This window comes from Lipophrys pholis, assembly GCF_963383615.2.
Source record: "Lipophrys pholis genome assembly, chromosome: 17".
Taxonomy (NCBI): domain Eukaryota; kingdom Metazoa; phylum Chordata; class Actinopteri; order Blenniiformes; family Blenniidae; genus Lipophrys; species Lipophrys pholis.
In genome coordinates, this window is record NC_137643.1 from 17059426 (window position 1) to 17078374 (window position 18949).

At 44.4% G+C, this 18949-nt stretch overlaps 1 protein-coding gene across 1 annotated transcript in view; it reads right to left on the reverse strand.

Annotated features, from left to right (window-relative positions):
* Window positions 1-18053, reverse strand: part of trim71 (tripartite motif containing 71, E3 ubiquitin protein ligase) — a gene marked incomplete at both ends in the record, with an annotated part of 28153 nt that extends 10100 nt beyond the window's left edge. The window contains 2 exons of the mRNA XM_080484980.1: window positions 1787-1954; window positions 17316-18053. Of these exons, the coding sequence (XP_080341106.1) occupies window positions 1787-1954; window positions 17316-18053 (906 nt within the window). The remainder of the gene's footprint in view (window positions 1-1786; window positions 1955-17315) is intronic.
* Window positions 18054-18949: the final 896 nt, after the last annotated feature.

An 18949-nucleotide genomic window follows, 5' to 3' on the forward strand; every position in this document is an offset into this window, starting at 1 on the left:
ATCAGCCCTTATTCACTTTGCCTAAAGACATTTCAAATAGAGGAACATGAAAACACATTTATGAGTAAAGCCCTAATGAGTTTATTTACCATGAATTTTGAGTTGGACCCAATCATTATCAATCAATATTTATCTTTTCCCTAAGCCAGGCATGTCCAAAGTCCAAACACGGTCCAAGGTCAGACTTTATATGGCACACACCTTCTGTCCCGAAGCACATTTAAGGACAAAACAAGCAAATGCAACATGCTTTACCAAACTTGAACTCATGGTAGAATAATTGAGAAACCTACAAAAAAAAAAACGACGTAATAGCGGGTAAAAACAGTGTTTGCATTTAAGATAATTAACAAGTGTTTTCTTTAGGCCATCAAAGAAACTGCTGAGGTCATTTTGTACTCATGAATGTGTCACGGTATAATAAAAGCCAGTCTCAGAAGCTGGTGGGAGAGTGACTGACTGAATAGGTGGAGAGCATTAAAGAGGGAGTTTTCCTTTTTCTGAAATCCTTTAAATACCTCACCCACCCTCCCCCAGCCTCATCTCCACACCTCCTCCCCTTTGACCTTCAGCCCTGCCCCCTCAGCCAGAGCTCATCCCGAGTGACCCACCCCCTTCTTTTTTTCAAGGGCCAGCTGGACACCTCTAACCTCGGGCTTCCCAGCAGCCACGGACTGGTCACTCTCAAACACATTTAAGCTGATGGACTCTAATAACTGAGGGACGATGTGGGAGGCACAGCTGCTCACCTCACCCTCGCGGCCAGCCTCACTGAGAAATGAATGTGGCTGGATTTACATGCCTTCATCTTTACGACGGTCTTTTTGTCACGAGAACCTTTTGAAACATTTTCTCTTGTTTTTGGGATCATTGTGCCCCCAATCATTTTTGTAATGTATAGTTAGAACATTTTCATATCTAATTAGTGTATGTTGACATTTCTCCTGTAAAATAGTGACGAATGTCGAACAACTCATGAACTAGACACTTGGCTAAATCTAAGGTTGGTGTATAAAACAGGTACAGGGCAACCGACTAAAAAAAAAAAAAAAGGGCAATCAAAAAAATAGTGAATGTCACCCTGTTCCAGGAGGTGTTTGGTCTGTTGCTCTGTGTTAGGGCCCAGTTTACAACAATAATTCAAGTAAAAACGCTTAATATTTGCATTTTCATTTCAGGAATGTTTTGTGTTTACATGGCAATGTTTTGAATACGATGTCTGATGTGGTTCTCATTTAAGACCACAAGTGAGTGCTGTTCGGTTTTGTAATGAAAACACACACGCATGCATGCAGAACACAATAAACTATAAACATTAGCAATGGGAGTACACGGACATTCATACGGACAGAGGACGAAGTGGGATTGTTATTCCACGTGACTCAACTATAAAACTACCAAGTCCCAGGGGAATATGGACTGACAGTCATGACATCCTGGAGGCCGACATTGTTGTTATTGTTTATCTATTCACGCATGTGCAGAAGAACTATTTACGAAGGCGGTGCTGCACATGCGAAGTAAAAGCATTTCAGAAAATTTGCACTATCCTCCATCTATGGAGACAGGGATGGAGCACTTTCGAAAAGTTCCACATTGGGACCCATTTTCAAAAAGTTGCGCTTTCAGAAAGTTTAGCATTTCCACTTGAAAACGAGGCACCAGAAAGGACCATTTTGTCTGCATGTAATCTCAAACAACATATCTTTCCATCTTTATACACCGTGTAACACTTGGATGTTGATTGCAGCACCGCTGCATTAGTTTGAGAAGCTTCTGGTCTCACCTGCACGGCCTGGCGTCCCTGCTGGGCGTCAGCCAGGAGCTGGATGGTGATGGCTCTGCAGTCCTGCACGGCGTCCTGCAGGTAGGCGAAGGTGTGACCCATGTGGCGGCCCACGCTGCACTCCCTGCAGATGGGCACCGAGCAGGTTTCACAGAAAAACAGGAACACCTGAGGAGACACAGTCGATATATAATTTAGGCCCAAACAACTCGAGACTGAATATTCTAGCATTGTGTTGTAGAGTGGAATCATGTGAGCAGTAACCACCATATTGACCTCTATATTCCTGACTTGTTGACATTATTTGACATGCCAATTGTAACTAAAAGGATATATGCAAAATGTTTGTTATAACTACAGTAACATTCACTGTTGATCAACATATTTGACCAGTCAAATGGAGAAATACAACCTTTTCCTTCAATTTTCCCACATTATTTCATATCTGGCAACAACAAACTGGAAATGAGAAGCACATAAATCAAGCAAAGAAAACATTTAAAAATACAAATCCCAAAGCAAATCATATAGTTAGATGTTTGCTAATTTATCAAAATTGCCATCACAAACCTCCGCAAACGTATGGTATACTTCATATTAGAATATTATACAGCCATCGCTTCTCTCTAGAAAGTATAGAAATTACAACAACAGCACCTTTATCATCAATATCTTGGTCCCCAAAACAGTCACATCTTTATAACATGAGGTTTTCAGTAATTAGACTTTACAATTTAGTGTATTTCCCTCCTTCTGGAGTGTCAACTGGCTTTAAACTGTTCAATTAACCCATTCACTAACACACTCACAGTGATATCTGCCATGCAAGGTGCTCGACCTCCATCTGGAGCAATCAGAGGTTCTGTGTTTTGCGCCCATGGACAAACAATAAGTAAATTGAATCACCAACATTGTACCATCAAAACATCACAGTAATATTAAAGAACCAGGAGATATTTAAGTTTCTTCTGGAAAAAAAAAAAAAAAGAGGCAGAAGCTCTTTTTCTTTGCATGTCTTGACATTTCGACGTCCATAAAAAGGATTAAAAAGCCACTATTACCATCCGAGTGTCAGTAGCTTTGCTATATTTTTCTTTACAGTGCCTATTGACAGGCGACCTAATGAAACGGGCTGTTACCTTGATTAAAACTATAGATTTTTCTGGGTTTGAAATTTGCTTGAAACACTTCAGATCCGTACATTTTACCCACATAAGGATTTTTTTTAACCACCTTCCTCTGTGACTCAGCTCTTAGAAAGCCGCTGTGTTTACTCTTGTGAGTCAACAAAGGTTGATGAAGTGAGACCAGCAGCATGAATAAATTAATCAGCAAGTTAAGTGTTGCCCTCTGCCTTTCTAACACATGCACACACGCATGCGCGCGCACACACACACACACACACACACACACAGCTAATTAAAGAGAAAAGACCATGAATGATAAACAAGTCATCCATATGCATGTGTTCCCAGGGAGGCTCACGTAGGCCTCAACACCCCAGAGAGCATTTCTCCTCCAAAACACTGTGCCAGGAGAAACAAAAAGGGCCTAAAGGCCAACAAAACCCGATCAATAACCATTCCAGAAAATCCTTCACCATCTGAGGATGACGGCCATAAAGGGATTTTAGTCCCATTTCACATTTCAGAACTTGCAATACAGCTACTGACTGAGAGCTTCAGTTTTACTTAATATTCTGCTGCGGCTTTAAAGATGAAATGATCTACAACACTTCTAAGATATCCATGTATATAGCAGGAAACTGTAATATTGGCAGCAATCCTGATTGGTAGAAACATCCCAGGGGGGACACTGAGGGGGAAATGTCATTTAAGGTTTCCAGCTAAAAAAACTGAGCTTTGCTTTAAAGTCCCTGTCAGGAAGCTGATTGGTTGTAATGGAAGGTTAATTAAATATGCACTGGGCATCATATACCAAAGAGACGCGGGATCAATGGCCTCCAATGGCAGGAGACTTGAGTGGATGGGGATGGGGCTGCAATCAATCCATCAATATTGGTGGATTCCCGAGGGAGCGGGATAATCTAATGAGTCACACGCGCACGCACCCACCCCCTTTATCGGACTTCCTCCTCCTCCTTTCTGACTACAGGATACCCCCCCTTGAGTCCTTTTCCCAACACCCGTCACTCAGTGCCCTCCCGTCCCTCCCCCGTCCACATCTCCCAAATTCCTGGGGGACGGGACACACAAAGGCGAGGAATGCAGCTGGCTAAGAGCGGAGGAGGAAGGTGACGGAGGAGGATGAAGGGCCGAGGGACAGGCAGATTGATGGGGCACACAGGATGGCTTTTGATGAATGCTTGACTCATTATAACTCCCGGAGACCGAAATCAGCAGGATCCTCCAATGGAGGGAGCAGCTCCAATGAGGGAGAAAAAGCTAAATTAAAAACACCGTCCATGGGTTTGTTGTGTTGGTTAACAGAGATTTATCCACCTCCATTAGCATGGACCAAAATTCTTTTACTGTCTACCGTTTCAAGAGATCAGTTTATTAATCCAAATAGGGGAATTTTGTTATCACAGCAGCTCCACATTGAACACAAGATAAGAAAATATAAATATTAAAGAATAATAATGAAAAATTAAGATTTGTATCGTTTATGTTTTTGGAATCTTATGGGATGTGTGAAATGGACCAAAGGTGTGATAGTTTACCATCATCAGCCTTAAATTGTTTCCAAATGGGACAAAATTCTTACTGAAAATCTTGTAGCACCATATTACAACACAATAGGACTTACTGGACAATTTCAGCCTGTGTTTAAAACCAACATGTACAGTCATGGTCACTACTTTTTTTTATGTGTGTATATATAGATATATATATATATCTATATATATTTAAGATCCATTATGATTTCACACCTTCATTTAGTTCAGGTGGTGTTCAAGCAGCACTTTTGGGACTGGATCAAACGGCCTGAAAAAAGCCACGCAAATACAACAGCTGCTGGTTTGGGGGCGCTGTTGCCCGAAACAAACACTGGCAAGAGAGGAAGTAAAGAAGAAACACGGCTCGTTGATTGGTCCGAACCAAAAGCAGAAGTTCTGCCACTTTAGCCCGTGGTGGCTCGGCTAATTAGCAGCCTCAAACAACCGCGATAAATCGTCTTTAGATATCAATGAGCGGTTGTGAGCAAATATGGTGGCTGCTCACATTGTAGTCGAGTATATCCAAGCAATGACTGTGCAGGATCACACCCCTCTCTCTCTCTCTCTCTCTCTCTCAAACACGGGAAAACCAAAGCAATTATCCCAGATTCATCCCTCAGCCACAGTTTACATCCTTGGAGACGTCACCTCATCTCATCACCATGTGACACAACAAAAATAAATCACATTCGGACCACGCATACGGAACACTAACCTGATCAACAGCAGGAAAGAAAAAAAAAAATCTCAATTGACTTGAACATCTATATTACCCATGAGGTTTAAATGGGCCATTCAGGAATCAATGACTTCTCATGACTGTGTTATCTCATGTTTAATGTCAACATGTGTGTATGTGGAGCATCAGGAGGACAAAGGACTTCTATGCGAGAAAAAAAAAAAACAACAGCACCCTGTTTCGTTTAACAAAGAGACGCAAGACAACTCGGATATTTTTAATGCCGTCTGCCGCTTATGTGTCATCAACATCTCAACCAATCCTCGAGGGGGAAACACACACACACACACACACACACACACACACACACACACACACACACACACACACACACACACACACACACACACACACACACACACACACACACACACACACACACACACACACACACACACACACACACACACACACACACACACACACACACACACACACACACACACACACACACACACACACACACACACACACACACACACACACACACATCCATCCATCCAAGGTTGTAGATTACATAACACACCAGCCTCTTGGAACGGCGGTCAATATTATTGACCGCCACAGGATACAGGCTCTTCCCAGAGGTCTGCATTGAAGTGTCCTGTTCCTCCTCTCTTAACTGTCTCTGTGAGCTCATAACTCACCCAGCTTTAAGAAATTGGCAACCAATTTTTCAAAAACAGAAATGCATCACAAACAGTCATAATTTGCAGTAATGGCTCCTGATACAGCTGCTACAGTTATTACTGAGGAGTCACAGTAGATACCTTCACACACAAAGACCCAAGAGGTAGACATTGGGGGAGGGGGTGTCCTAAAAAGACGGGGGATAGGCGTGGTGCCGTGCCAACGCTGTAGTAAATACCTCAGTTTACGCCGGGGTGGGACGCCTTGGGGCTGAGGCGACTCACCATCACAGCACATTTATGACGCTCCACATATCCAAGATGGAAAGAGAAGGAAGCAGGAATCAACTGAGCAGCTCGGCTCAGCTACATCGGGGAGGGGAAGTGAGTTATTGTATTTCATTAGTGCACCGGATGTTTCTCCGTCTCCCCTCTTCCCATTACGCATCTCCATTTTGAATCCACACTCAGACACACCCCCAATCACAAGCAGAAAGGATGCCAAATCATTTGGGGCCCATTTCTGCTTTCAAATGACGCTGAAACAAATGGTTGGATTTTAATGGATCCCATCAAATATCCAGTTGATGTTTTTTTTTAATTAAATAATACTTTAATCTCCATTTCTTACTACAATGCTGTTTTGTTCGACTTTGTATTTTCCAGTTAACAGTAGCTGCTTTTGCATGGTCACTTTTTTGTCAATCTGATTGAATTCTTTCCGATTCTCAGATTGGATTGTCCCGTTTCCCTGAACACTGAAAGAAGTAATCGGAATGTCGTGCCTGTTTATATACAGCAAGATGTGACCCGATTCATTTCAATGGGGCAATCCCATAATGCTTTGCACTGTGAGTGCACTGCCAGTGTCAAAAAGAGAATCAACAACAGTGATTACACTTTATTAATGTTTTGGGTAAAAAGCAACAAAGAAAAATTCTCTTAGTTCAAAATACAATCAGGATGGGTTGCTTTTTTTTTGCGTGATGTGGCATGGGTTACTTTGTTTTTGAGAAAGATGGCGTGAGCAAAGTAGCACTGGCGTGTGTACGCGGTCACACTGAAGTGTTCATATGGTGCAAATTTAATCGGGTCAGCATTTACTCAGTTTGATTTTAGTCCATGTAACCATGAGCTTCTGGAACTCTTTCCAGAAGCTTTGTGTTTTGACAATATTATTCCCAATAGAACCACATGTGAGAAGGGTGATCATGATCGTCATGGTTACTCCACAACACACTTGCACTCATTTTGAGCAGATTCGTCTATCGAGAGTCCTTGTGAATGCGATTCAGGTTAAAGGTTCAAAATTTATGAATGAATATTGGGTGAATGTCTTGAATCCTTTTGTGTTTTCCACATCGTGGCCATCAAAAGCCCTTTCAAGTGTGCATTCAAAAACGTCAAGTGTTATGGTTAATCTAAAACACACTATGAGGACACTGTAAGTGGTGTTAACAAAATCAATCATCTTTTATTCAAATACTTGCAGAAGTTCATGAATGTTATTATTATAACAGGACAAAAAAAAAAAAAAAAAAAAAGCATTCCTTTATTTGATCCCAGGTTGTCTAAATGACACGAGACAGAGGCCACACACTAGCTAGATAAAAGCCCCACGGTGAGATCCTGGGGGAAATGGCACTAATGCATGGAGGCTGTGAGCTGCATGGCTTTGTATTCACCCAGCAGCAGGATTGGCCCCCTTTCCTCCCCGCCTGCCCTCCCCTCCGAGGCACTGGGAACTGGGGGAGAGGGCACCGACTCAGCCAGCCAGTAGAATCGCTCCGTGCAGCACTCGCTGCCTGCGTGCACAGCCGAGACGGAGCGAGCGACGGAGCGAGGGGGGAAGGGACGAGGGCCATGTAATGTCACACTGCGGTGCCAGAAAAACACAGAGAGCCGTGAGGGCACGTCCCTCTCGCAAAACCAAACCCACATACTCGCATCCAAATCCAACGCCGCGACACTCGGGAGCCGAGATCAGCAGACTCACACCTCCAATTCTCAAGTTATTTGTGCTCAAGCTGGGAACGCATTTCTCACAATGTCATCATTGTTCTGAATTTAAAACTTCCTAAAATCATCGGCGTTGCTCCCTCGACTAAACCTGCAGCAGTCCGCTGCCTCACCATCTGCAACCAGGAGGTAAATTCTCAATCTGTGGGAAACACTGCTGTTTTTCATAATGTGTGTCAGTGCCTCGGGCCCATGAACTCTTTCTTCTACAACCTGTCAACAGGCAGAAACAAGAAGGGTCAGCGAGGTACGCGTGCAGGCCAACGCATTCCTGCAGGCTGATGTCAGACGTCTGCTGGCTTGAATCAAACGCATTTAGAAAAATCTGCTTTTCCATTTTAAATCTGAAACGCGCCTGTTGACTATCATTGGTTTTAAGGGTCTGGAGTTAATATTAAATGCTCTTCGTGAATATATTACCAGGCAAAATAATAGAAAATCTGCATGCGCACTTATCTTTTATCGATAGATTTACACAAACTGTGCCAAAACACATTTTCCCCACATCAAAGACACACTTCATTAAGCACTGGGATTTATTTTAAAACAAGGTTCTAAACACACATTATTATGCATGATAACTGAGCACTAATATATAAATATTTGCTCTATATGCACATGTTATTTTCTTAGTATAAATATATACACACATGCACACACACACAGTGCTTATTTAGTAATTCACCTATTCCTGTCTTTTTGTTTATATCCGCTTACATGTTTGCATCATTTTACTGTATCCAACTTCAGTAACATCTTTCACTGTGTTGTAATATTTGTAAATACATCTATTTCTATTTGTTTAAAGAACGGCTCAGAACTCTATTTCAAATAAGGCATCCATCGTATAAATCACTTAATTGTGTTTTTTATAAGTATTTTGCTCGATTTTTCACCTGAAACACAAAATTGCAGAGTATTCCAAAAAATAAATTATGTGTGGAAGAGATCGTAATGTGCGTCTATAAATAAATGCTTCAAAGTAATTTTGTAAATAGTGTTGAGCATTTTAAAAGAAATTCAGCCTCTTTATTTAAGCTCCCTGCAGGACATCTGCTGCATCTCGGCTGATGCAGAAACGCTGAAGCTATGTCAGGTATTTGATGATAAACGCACGACTCCAACACACCCAGTTTCAGCACTCGGGGAAGAAGCAGGTGTCGGCGAGGCTTTAAGTTTAGCATAACAAACTTCCCACTCAGACAGAAATATTAGCGAGCGCTTAAGAGGAAGATGGGAGTTTAAAAAAAGAAAAGAAAACCAGCTGCAGGAAAGTATTTCTCACTGTGCAGAAAAAGCGAGATTGTTAAGCTTTGAGGAAGCTGACTTCAGCATGTGTTCCACTCGGGGGATATGAAGGAGAGGCGGGGCTGCTGGGGTCACTTCTAAAAGGCTAAACAGACAGCAGCAGCTTTAAGCCAGTCTGGTATTTCCAGGCTGGATAATCTGTGGAATACCTGATCCAGACATTCCCAGCAATCCCAGGAAAACCATCTGCCAGACAAAAGCTCCTTCTATGGGAATCACAGACACAGACTCGTCTTTTCCAAACATTCCCCACATCTTGTTCACATAGATTTGTTGGGGGTTTTTTTCCTCCTCGGCTGCCGCTCCACCGTCTTGTGGCGACCCCGCCCCCACCACCTTGATGGGATGGACACTCCTGCCCGTGTTTTGAAATCCTGCCGCAGACGAAATGGGGGCGGTGGCCGCCAGCCGGCGGCCTGATTGGCCGGCGCCGGGCGAGCAGAGGAGGAAAAACAAACCACAGTCAGCTGGCCTCCTTACCCAGAGAGCATGTGACCGACTGTTGTGTGTTAAATTCTAGAGCAGCGCACAGAGCAGGGGAGTAGAAGGAAAGAAAAAAAAAAGAGAAGGAAGTGAAAGGGTGGGGAAGATGGGCGAGATAAAAACCAGGCCAAGAGGAGGAGGAGGTGAACAACAATGAGAAGGTGAAGGAGAAACCCGAGAGGCACGACGTGCAACAAAAAGCGCATGAATGTGCACAAACAAACCCGCTATTCTTGGTTATTCTGACACCAGAGTCAATAACAAGCAGCGGATTTAATGATCTTTAACCCACAACCGCAAGACTTCTCTTTAACGGGCTCACAAAGCTTTCAGTGTCCTCAGGTTGGACTCTTATCACAGGCCTGATCACACACTGCAGGTTATGGAGGCTTTACCATTGTTAACCATTTTATACCAAAGTTGTCTGACAAAATTATAAAACCTAAAGTCCGTTAGAGAGCAGCATTTGAAATTCAAAGCACACCGACGCATAAATTAAAGTCTTAAATTCTTATTTTTTTAATTCAACATGTTAATATAGTTTTGGTTTTAGGATTTTTTTTTTTTGCAGTGGCATATTGGAGTTGAGCATTTGGAACACTGGTTCGAATCCCAGTTGTGGCAGGAGGGGGTATAGAAACCGCCAAGTCTACTGTGAAGGTTGTAATGAGTTATGCAAGTAAGTTAAAACTAAATCTGACATTATCTATATATCTAAATATATATATTTTTTTAAATAAATCATTGCTCTCACTGGGAGGAAGAGATGCTTTAACAAAACAAATATAGCAGTAAATCCTTTATCTAAAAGAGTGAAGGATTATACAGTCATGCGAAACAAGTTGTCGTCAATTTACGGCACAAGTGCAATAAATACCAAATACCATCATCACTTGGACAATAAAGAGTTAAACTGAGACGGCTCAAGCCCACCTGGTTCAGTGCTGCAGGAAGTTTACAGGTACCAGCATTTCCAACAAAGCAGCTGCGTCAGAACACGTTTTCGGCAGAAATCAGACAAAGGATGTAATGAGAGGAAGCGAATCAGGTCTAACCTGAGCATCCAGCATGACCACCAACAAACCAGCGCGGTCCTGGCCCCAGATTGAAACATACGTTTATAATGGACACATCGCGACTGGAAGCTGTGCAGTGTCTCCTAAACGGGGCCGAGAGCTTTAAAGTCCAATGTGTTAACAGCACAATCCCGTCGAGTGAGGTCAAATAATGGCCAATTAAAACCCCATTTGGGCCCAACCACTGAGTAGGAAGTAGCAGGTCCAGCCTCTGAATGAGTTTTAAATCCTTGTTGTCAGAGAGAATGTGATAAATGCCTTCCTTTCTATCCATTAAATTTATATGGCCCAAAGTCATCAAATGGACATCAAAGCTCGGGCACACACACAAATATATATATATATACATACACACATGTACTCTCCCCTTCAACCAACATGAAACGCACTCACAACACACAGGAAACAGGGAATGTGCTGTAATTACTGGGCACATGTTGCACATTAAAACCCTGGAAGTCAACTTCATATAATCCAACTCTGCTGGCCGAGTGGAAACACACACACACACACACACACACACACAAAAAATCCTCTTCAGAGGATAACTACCTACAGATGGGAGATGCTCTTGGTAAAAAGAGAAATGCTGCTGCACAATCGCAGAAACTTCCAGGAGTGATGAAATGTTATCACTCGCCCCGCAAGAGCAACAGCTGCTAAATCATGTTGAGACTTTCTGCATCTATAAAGTCCATTGTCTGTGACACAACACAGAGGGCTGATGAGAAAGGCAGCAGTGGACGGAGGAAATACCCCGTGCGTTCGCAGGAGACAGGGCGAGAGAGGGAGAGAGGGGAAAGAGCCAACCCAGGAGGTATAAACTCAAGTTACAGGAATTCCTCTGGCCTTGTATCAGCGTCGGCGTTGGGTTAGGTTTCCTTACAAACATTCTCGGCTAGCGGGCTCCGGAGCGGGGGAGAGAGAAACTTAGGAGGTGGGGGTTGCGAGACCAAGCAGACACGTCCTCTAAGCCTTTGAGCTGGGTAATGGAGCCGTAAAATGCGACAATTTGCATGCAAAAGTGTGGAAATGTGCCACAATCTGGGGACGAAGTTGCCGGACCTCCCAGCGCTGTCGCAACGTCTCCGCCGTCTCCCACGGGCGACACAAACTGGACGCCAAACTGATTAGTTCAACTCCGCCACGTCCTTATAACGCCATACATTTTAGGTACTCAAAGCCCAGCAACCACTCTGTTGATCCACAACCCCCACAACCCCCACCCTCCCGGCTGCATAATGACTGTTTGTGTGTGTTGCTACACGTGGCCAAGCAGGCTGGTAGCCATGGCGACGACAATTTAATCTGAGCGCAGAGTGACATTTTGCAGGGATTATCATATCATTAGCCGCCTCTCGGACGGACCTCGGTGTGCGTTCGCATGTCGGAGTGTGACATCACAGCAAGCAGAGGGCAGTCCGATGATGTAATCCAATTTTCCATTTCCACTTCACACACACACACGCGCAGCACGGGACACTCTCTGCCCGCTCCAGATGAGCAACAACTGACATTTATGCTGCTTAAGTAGGCCAACATATTCGCCCGCGTGCCCACACACACACACACACACACACCCCACATAGTCTTATCGGCGTGCAGCTGCCCTCAGGGGGCTTTATCCGCCACCTGAAACTCTCCCATTCACCAGAGGGTTTTCTCTCTCCTTTCTCCTCTTCCATCAGCTGGCAGTCAACGAGCTTCTACAATTTCTGGATTCTTCGAAGCCCAAACGACCCCTCCAATTGAATTAACAATTACGGATATATGTGCACACGCACCACAGAGGGGGAAAACTCAAGCCAAAACAAATAAATGTGATATTCACACAGCGTCAGAAGAGTAAAAAATGAAAAAAATTTCCACTTCAGCAGACGAAGTTAAAGTTTTTGTTTTGTTTTTTTACACACTATCAACATTCCTCTAGAGTTTGAAGGTGATTTTGAAAAGTAAGTCCATTTTACTAGCAAGAACAACCCGTACACACACCGAAGTGAGGCACCATGCGGTTGGAAAGTCGTGCAGATAATGGACAGTGAAGATTCTACACTGAAATCCCGGCTCGGCTTACATAACACTGCAGAGGGGAAGAGGACCACGGCTCCTAGAAATAAACACGGCTCTGTAACGCACAAGTATTCTCATGATGTTAAGAGGGAGAGGAGGGGCCCGCCACACTGAGCAAGGCTTCAAGAACTAGCCGGGATAAAAGCGGGCGCAGCGCCTCCAGTCCTCTGTTAGGGAGCTGCACCTGAATACACAAGAAGAAAGAAAGAAAAAAAAAAAAAGTACAGCTGACAGCCAGCTGAGTGCCAGACTCCCATGAATATTCCCGCCTCGCGTGAGAGGAAATGCCTTGACAGACGTCTATGAGCAATATTACGGAGAGGAAAAACTTGATAGAAACTTTTAGTGGGAACTTTACAGCTCATCAAATCTTTCTTATCATTACCAAGTCCGCCTGGGAAAAAACACACCTGAGCTCAAGTCTAACAGAGACAGGCGGACATACTTTATATCTGTGAAACTCAGCTCTTCATCCAGTGCTTTACAATTTATAATGTATTTTTTCTAATTGAAGTACATCTTACCTCTTTAGATAGTCACCCGTCATGGCTTTAGAACAGGGGTGTCAAACATAAGACCAAAATCAGTCTGCCAGAAGCTTTTCTTGTGGACACGACCAAACCAAGCTGCGATATCGCCGATGCTGCCAGCTGGCTCCCTCCTTGCTATCAAATTTGCCTCGAAGCCACGTGGTCGGGGTGATTTTGTAAAACAACCAGCTACAGGAGAGGTTTCTTTTGGACATTTCACTGTATTTTGCAACGTTAAAATTGGCTTTATGTTTGACACTGCTCATGTCCGGGAGTGATTATTTGATTGAGTGAAAATATAGACATTTCAATCATGTTATACTTTGTTTACACCACAACAAAGAACAAATTAAATTTGAAGGTTATTATGGTACAATTTTAGAGGTCGGGCTCACTCAAGATGAAGTTGTGGCTCCTGAACTAAAATGAGTTTGACACCTCTGGTTTAGATAGATTTACTGATATGAAACAGGTTTTACTCTCCTTTTGTAATTTGATTCAAATTTTATTTTTATTTTTTTTTAAATTATTCCTAATTATGACATTTACTTTTCACTAAAATCTCACTGGCTTTCCCCCCCCCCCCCCATGTATTGGTCTGGATAAGTGTGTATAAACGTGCACACATGCATGTAGATATGTGGAAATTGTATGTTTCTTTTTAAATGTATTTTATAGGGGAAAAATGCAAAAGAATTTTAACTACTGCTATTTTTTTTTTTCATCCTTTTGTGGTGCATCAGAGTTACAGGACCATCGCTTGACACACATTCGCAATCTTTCATACAGAAGGAAAACAAGTCATCGGGCTTTGAAAGAACGCAAACTGAGAAATTGCGACACCGCGACGAACCAAACACGCCGACACCTCGACATGCGGTCAGCAAATGCAAATAGGGTGATACGTGCAAACAGGCCCCAGCTAACCACATGCATGATTTTCAATTGACGAGAGACTCGGGAGATGGACGAAGCGACAATGGCTCCGCTTGCTTCGCTGCTCAGAAGGTAAAGAAAGCCTAGCTCGTCTTCTCCTGTGTCATTCCCTCCCCCAGGGCTGGAGCGCAGTGAGAGAGGGAGTGGGAAACGAAGCCTTTACTGGAAAACTGAACCTACCTATTTACTGGCAGTGGTTGTGGGGTGGGGGTGGGGTTGGATCACATTTGCTCAGCAAAAGAATTAAGTAAGTAGAATAAAATAAGATGCCATGAGCTTGAAAACAAACATCCCTCTTAGATAAGCGGAGGCTTTGCCGGGCGATTTCTCCACACAAATGTAAGGATGTAATCTGCAACAGCAGCGACGACTTTAATGTTGCTCAGTGCACCTCTTAGCACCCACTCAGAATGAGCTGTTCACACATACACAAGGTGTAATATGCCAGCTCCTTTCCCCTCCCAAGGCTGACAAAGCCTTAGGAGTTACTCAACGCAAACACAGATACGAGACCAGGCGTTTCGACACATTAGGCCTCTGGAATACACACAATGTACGTAGGTGAGGAGCAAACAGACAGTTTCACAGCGCCTCCGAAGGCCCCATGTTTGAGGCGCTCTGCTGTAATATTTTCTTTCTATATCTTTTATAGGACAAGTGAGCGTACAGGTCAGTTTTGCACAAAATAAACCTGTAATAAATGTGTTATTAGTTAATATCTTTGGGTAGCAACAGCCCATGGTTTTACGTAGAAATTGGCGTTTTGGGTGTCCATCCAACAATTATGGGTGTCCAAAATTTTTTCCGGGGGGGGGGGGGGGGGGGGATTTCACTTCTAAGGGTAATATATATTTCCTTCGCTCATTTTATTTTGGAAGTGAAAAATTAGACAGATCATTGGTCCATATAATTATTATCACCTGTGTGGATTCTGCAGATATACATCTTCGGCATCCTGGAAAGGAAAACCCTCCTCTCTGCTTTAGTGTTTGAACGCACCAGGATGAGTCAGAGAATTACAAACCAATCAGAGGCCACCTTTCAAAAGGTATAGACCACATGGTATCAATTGACCAATCATGTTGCTCGTTACTGGGCGGAATACAAAATCGGAAGTCAGTTGTGCGTTGTATACACGAGCCGATAGTTCGCTATATTTTGGCAAAAAAAGATGAATTCAGGAAAAATTTGACGTGACAACTAGTGATGGCCATTGTACACACATTTTAGATGGCTTTGAGCAACATGTCCACTATTTCTTTTGGCCGTCTTTTCTAAAAATTGACCGTCCGAATGACGGCTCGCTGCCTAAAACTATGTAACAGCCCCTTCTTCCGATTTGCTTCCTCCATTGGTGCACTCCCACTTTCTTCTTTAACAAAAGGTTGGATGTGGCCGTGCCGAGTACAAACAAACTGCAAGTTTATGACACGAGCTGGTTCACAGAGGCCAGAGCTGAATCTGGGCCATGTCCATTTATCCATGAATCAACTGCTTCACAATATTCATTGACCTGCAAGACCACAAGACTGCTTCTCTCATTCGCTGTTCATTCATTCTTTTCTGCACTTCCAGTGAATTTATCAGTACTCTTTTTTTTCTGAACTAAGAGAATAAATAATATTCCGATCGTCTTTACACACACAAAACAATGCCTAACCCGAACCCCAAATGATCCAGCGCCTTCAATATGAATAAACTAAACCTAAAGCAGGTTTTACTCCCATGTTTGGTCTATGAAACATTGATACGCATGATTTTATTTGCTTCTTCACCAAATCTCTTGGACTCCAAACCAAGTCTTTACACGCTGGCAGTACTGACAGTATTTTTTGCAATGTTCTCTCTGTTTTTAAAACCCACCTTTTCTCTTAGGCCTTCGACACCATGTGAGCTGTTGACTTTATTCTATGCAGATTTTACACATCTTTTTTTCATGTAAATCATATCAGCCATGGTTTTTAGCCCTTTTAATTGGTTATAAGTATGTGTGTTTAGTGCATTGTCCGTATCTTTTAATTCATTTTATGTAAATGTGTGAACTGTGCACTTTTGCGTCTCATTTATTCTTCGTACGGCACATTGGTCGTCTTTAAATGTGCTTTAGAAACAAAGTTGCATTGGACTGGAATGAGCGTCCTGCAGCGTTTTACTGCTGGTACAGGCAGCGGGGCTACACGAACTGCTGTAACTTTATAGATCGATATATAACCCATGTCTTTTATTGGCTTTGTGGAAAAAGTTCACGGCGCCTTCAATTTGCAGCTAATTTAATAGTTTGATTTACTGACATGCCAGAAAGCACAACCGATCACACATGCGGGACCCCTTTGAAGAGCAGGGTTGTTTATTCGTGTTCGTGGGGCCAAAAAGTGTATTCACCCACAGCAGGAAGAACTGCTTTAGGCTGCTCAACAAAAACCAGAAGTGGTACAAAAATGACATTCCAATACCTCCTACTAGTGCTATTTGTTATTCTTCCTGACCATATGACTAAACCGAGAAAAAGCTGGTTTCCTGCTCTGCAGGCCTTTGTAGTTTACTTCAGCCAGATTACGCTTTGCATTGCAATCCCCTTTAGGATTCCAGCTTGTCTTTCCCATTAACAGACAAAATGTAGATCTCCACAATATGTCCATGCATCAGACTTCTAACAGTCAGAGAAACATGTGTGCCGTTACTACGGGGGGCCTCTCTCTGCCCCGAGTGGATGGTGTGGTACAGATTAACCAGACTCTGCGTGTGTCTATGGCTATGAGTGTGTGTGCATATGGGGGTCTCGGTGTGTGTGTGAAAATCCGGCTCAACACACGTGCCTATCCGTCTCCAGGGAACTAGGTGAAGAGCCACTCGGCTCCCTTTGAACCTGAGGCCATATGGCCCCCAGTATGGTTCTATGCTACACACATAATGCTATTACACTATAGGAGTGTGCATGAATGTCTGTGCAGGGGGGCTCGTGTGCGCAGCTCAGATGCAAATCCCCCTCCCCGTCCCAAAAAAACACGGGATAAATAGCCTTTTAGAGTTCAATATGAATGCACCCTGTGTATTCTCACCTCGTTGTCGTGGTGCTGGCAGAAGCTCATGCGATCTTGGAAGAGGGACAGCAAGGCGAAGTTGTTCTGCAGGGACTGGGCGAGAGACACAGACACGCCCGACTGACCCGAGTTGCTGTTGGCGTTGACCCGGCTGAGGTGGAGGTTCTCCCCCAGGCGCTCGATAAAGTGGTCCTTGGTCAGCCGCACCCGCTGGTGCGCCCGCACACAGTTGTCGCAGAGGTACTCCTGGCAGTCGAGGCAGTGGGACGTGGCCGGGTTCTCCTCGTCGCAGGAGCTGCACTGGGGCTCACCGAGGTGGTGTGTGTGTAACAGGCCCCCGTGGGGGTGATGGAAGCCAGAGGAGCCCACGCCCAAGCCTCCCCGATGGGGGTGGTGGCCATTCTTGTTCTGGATCTGCTCCTCCGAGCTCACCACCACGTCCAGCAGGTTGCTGAAGAGGAAGTTGGAGGACGGCAGGGAGTCCACCCCGGCCTCGGAGATGGAGACCTTCTGGTCGCAGGTGGGACACCGCAGCTTCAGCGGGTCTCCGGGACTCCGCTGGCCTTCGATACACTGCCTGCAGAAGGCGTGCAGGCAGGGCAGGACGTGGAGCCTCTTGGTGGTCTGGCTGGAGGAGGTTGAGGTGTGCGAGGAAGAAGATGAGGTAGAGGAGCTGGAGGAGATGGGAGCTGAGGAGCCGCACAGCTCCTTGCAGAGCGGGCACGTCTGCAGGTCGGAGTCTGGAAAGGAAGCCATCTGAGGCTGTGACCGAAACAAGGCTCACTTTACAACACGTGTGGCTCAGAGACTGAGGTATTCATCGAGGGACCGTTGAGTTGTCCAGAAGATACTGAGGCGTTTGAGGTAGATTCATAAGTTCTTCGAAGTCAACAGTGAAAACGGTGCTAATCAGCTTGGATATCTCTGTGCATACAGTTCTAGCTTGATCCAAAACAAAGAGGTAGACAGTTCTTCAAAACAAGAGTTTCTGAGGTAATAATAAGGAAAAACACTTATTAGGTCAAATGTGTGAGGCTTTTTGGGAAGATTTGTCAAGAAATTATACAACGACGCATTTAGAGTTTAAAGGGAGATTTTGTTTTTCATATATATGTAAAAAAAAAAAAAGTTATCTGATGGTGGTTTGTTGAACTCACAAGATTAATTCCCAAGTGAAGTGACACTGGCTGGTCGAGGCTGCTTCTCTCCTCCCCCACCGGCTCAGCAACATGACTACACGGCTCCGCGCTACGGAACAGCACCGGGCTGCCTTTTCTTTTTAAAACCAAATTTATCTTCTCCCGTGTAATTTAGGCGGTTGTGCTTCCTCCCTCTAGTCCACCATCGGGGTCCGTGCAGGCGGCGTCGGGCGCAGCCGGCGGGTCGTCGGGTCGTCGCAGCGCGAGCTTCGGACCGAGAGACCGTAAATTATTCATCAAAGCAGCGATCCGGCGATGAGGGTCTCCGGAGGAGGAGGAGGAGGAGGAGGGGGGGAGGGGGTCAGCACCCAGCCACGGCGAGTCTCGGAGAAGTCATGCGGTGGATGAATGCCGCCTCATGAAGAGGCCGCCGCCAGCCGGAGGGTCGGCTGCTCCGCGGCTCTCTGCGTGGAGGAATGCGCAGCGAGGTTTTTTTTCCTCTCTCCCCCCCGA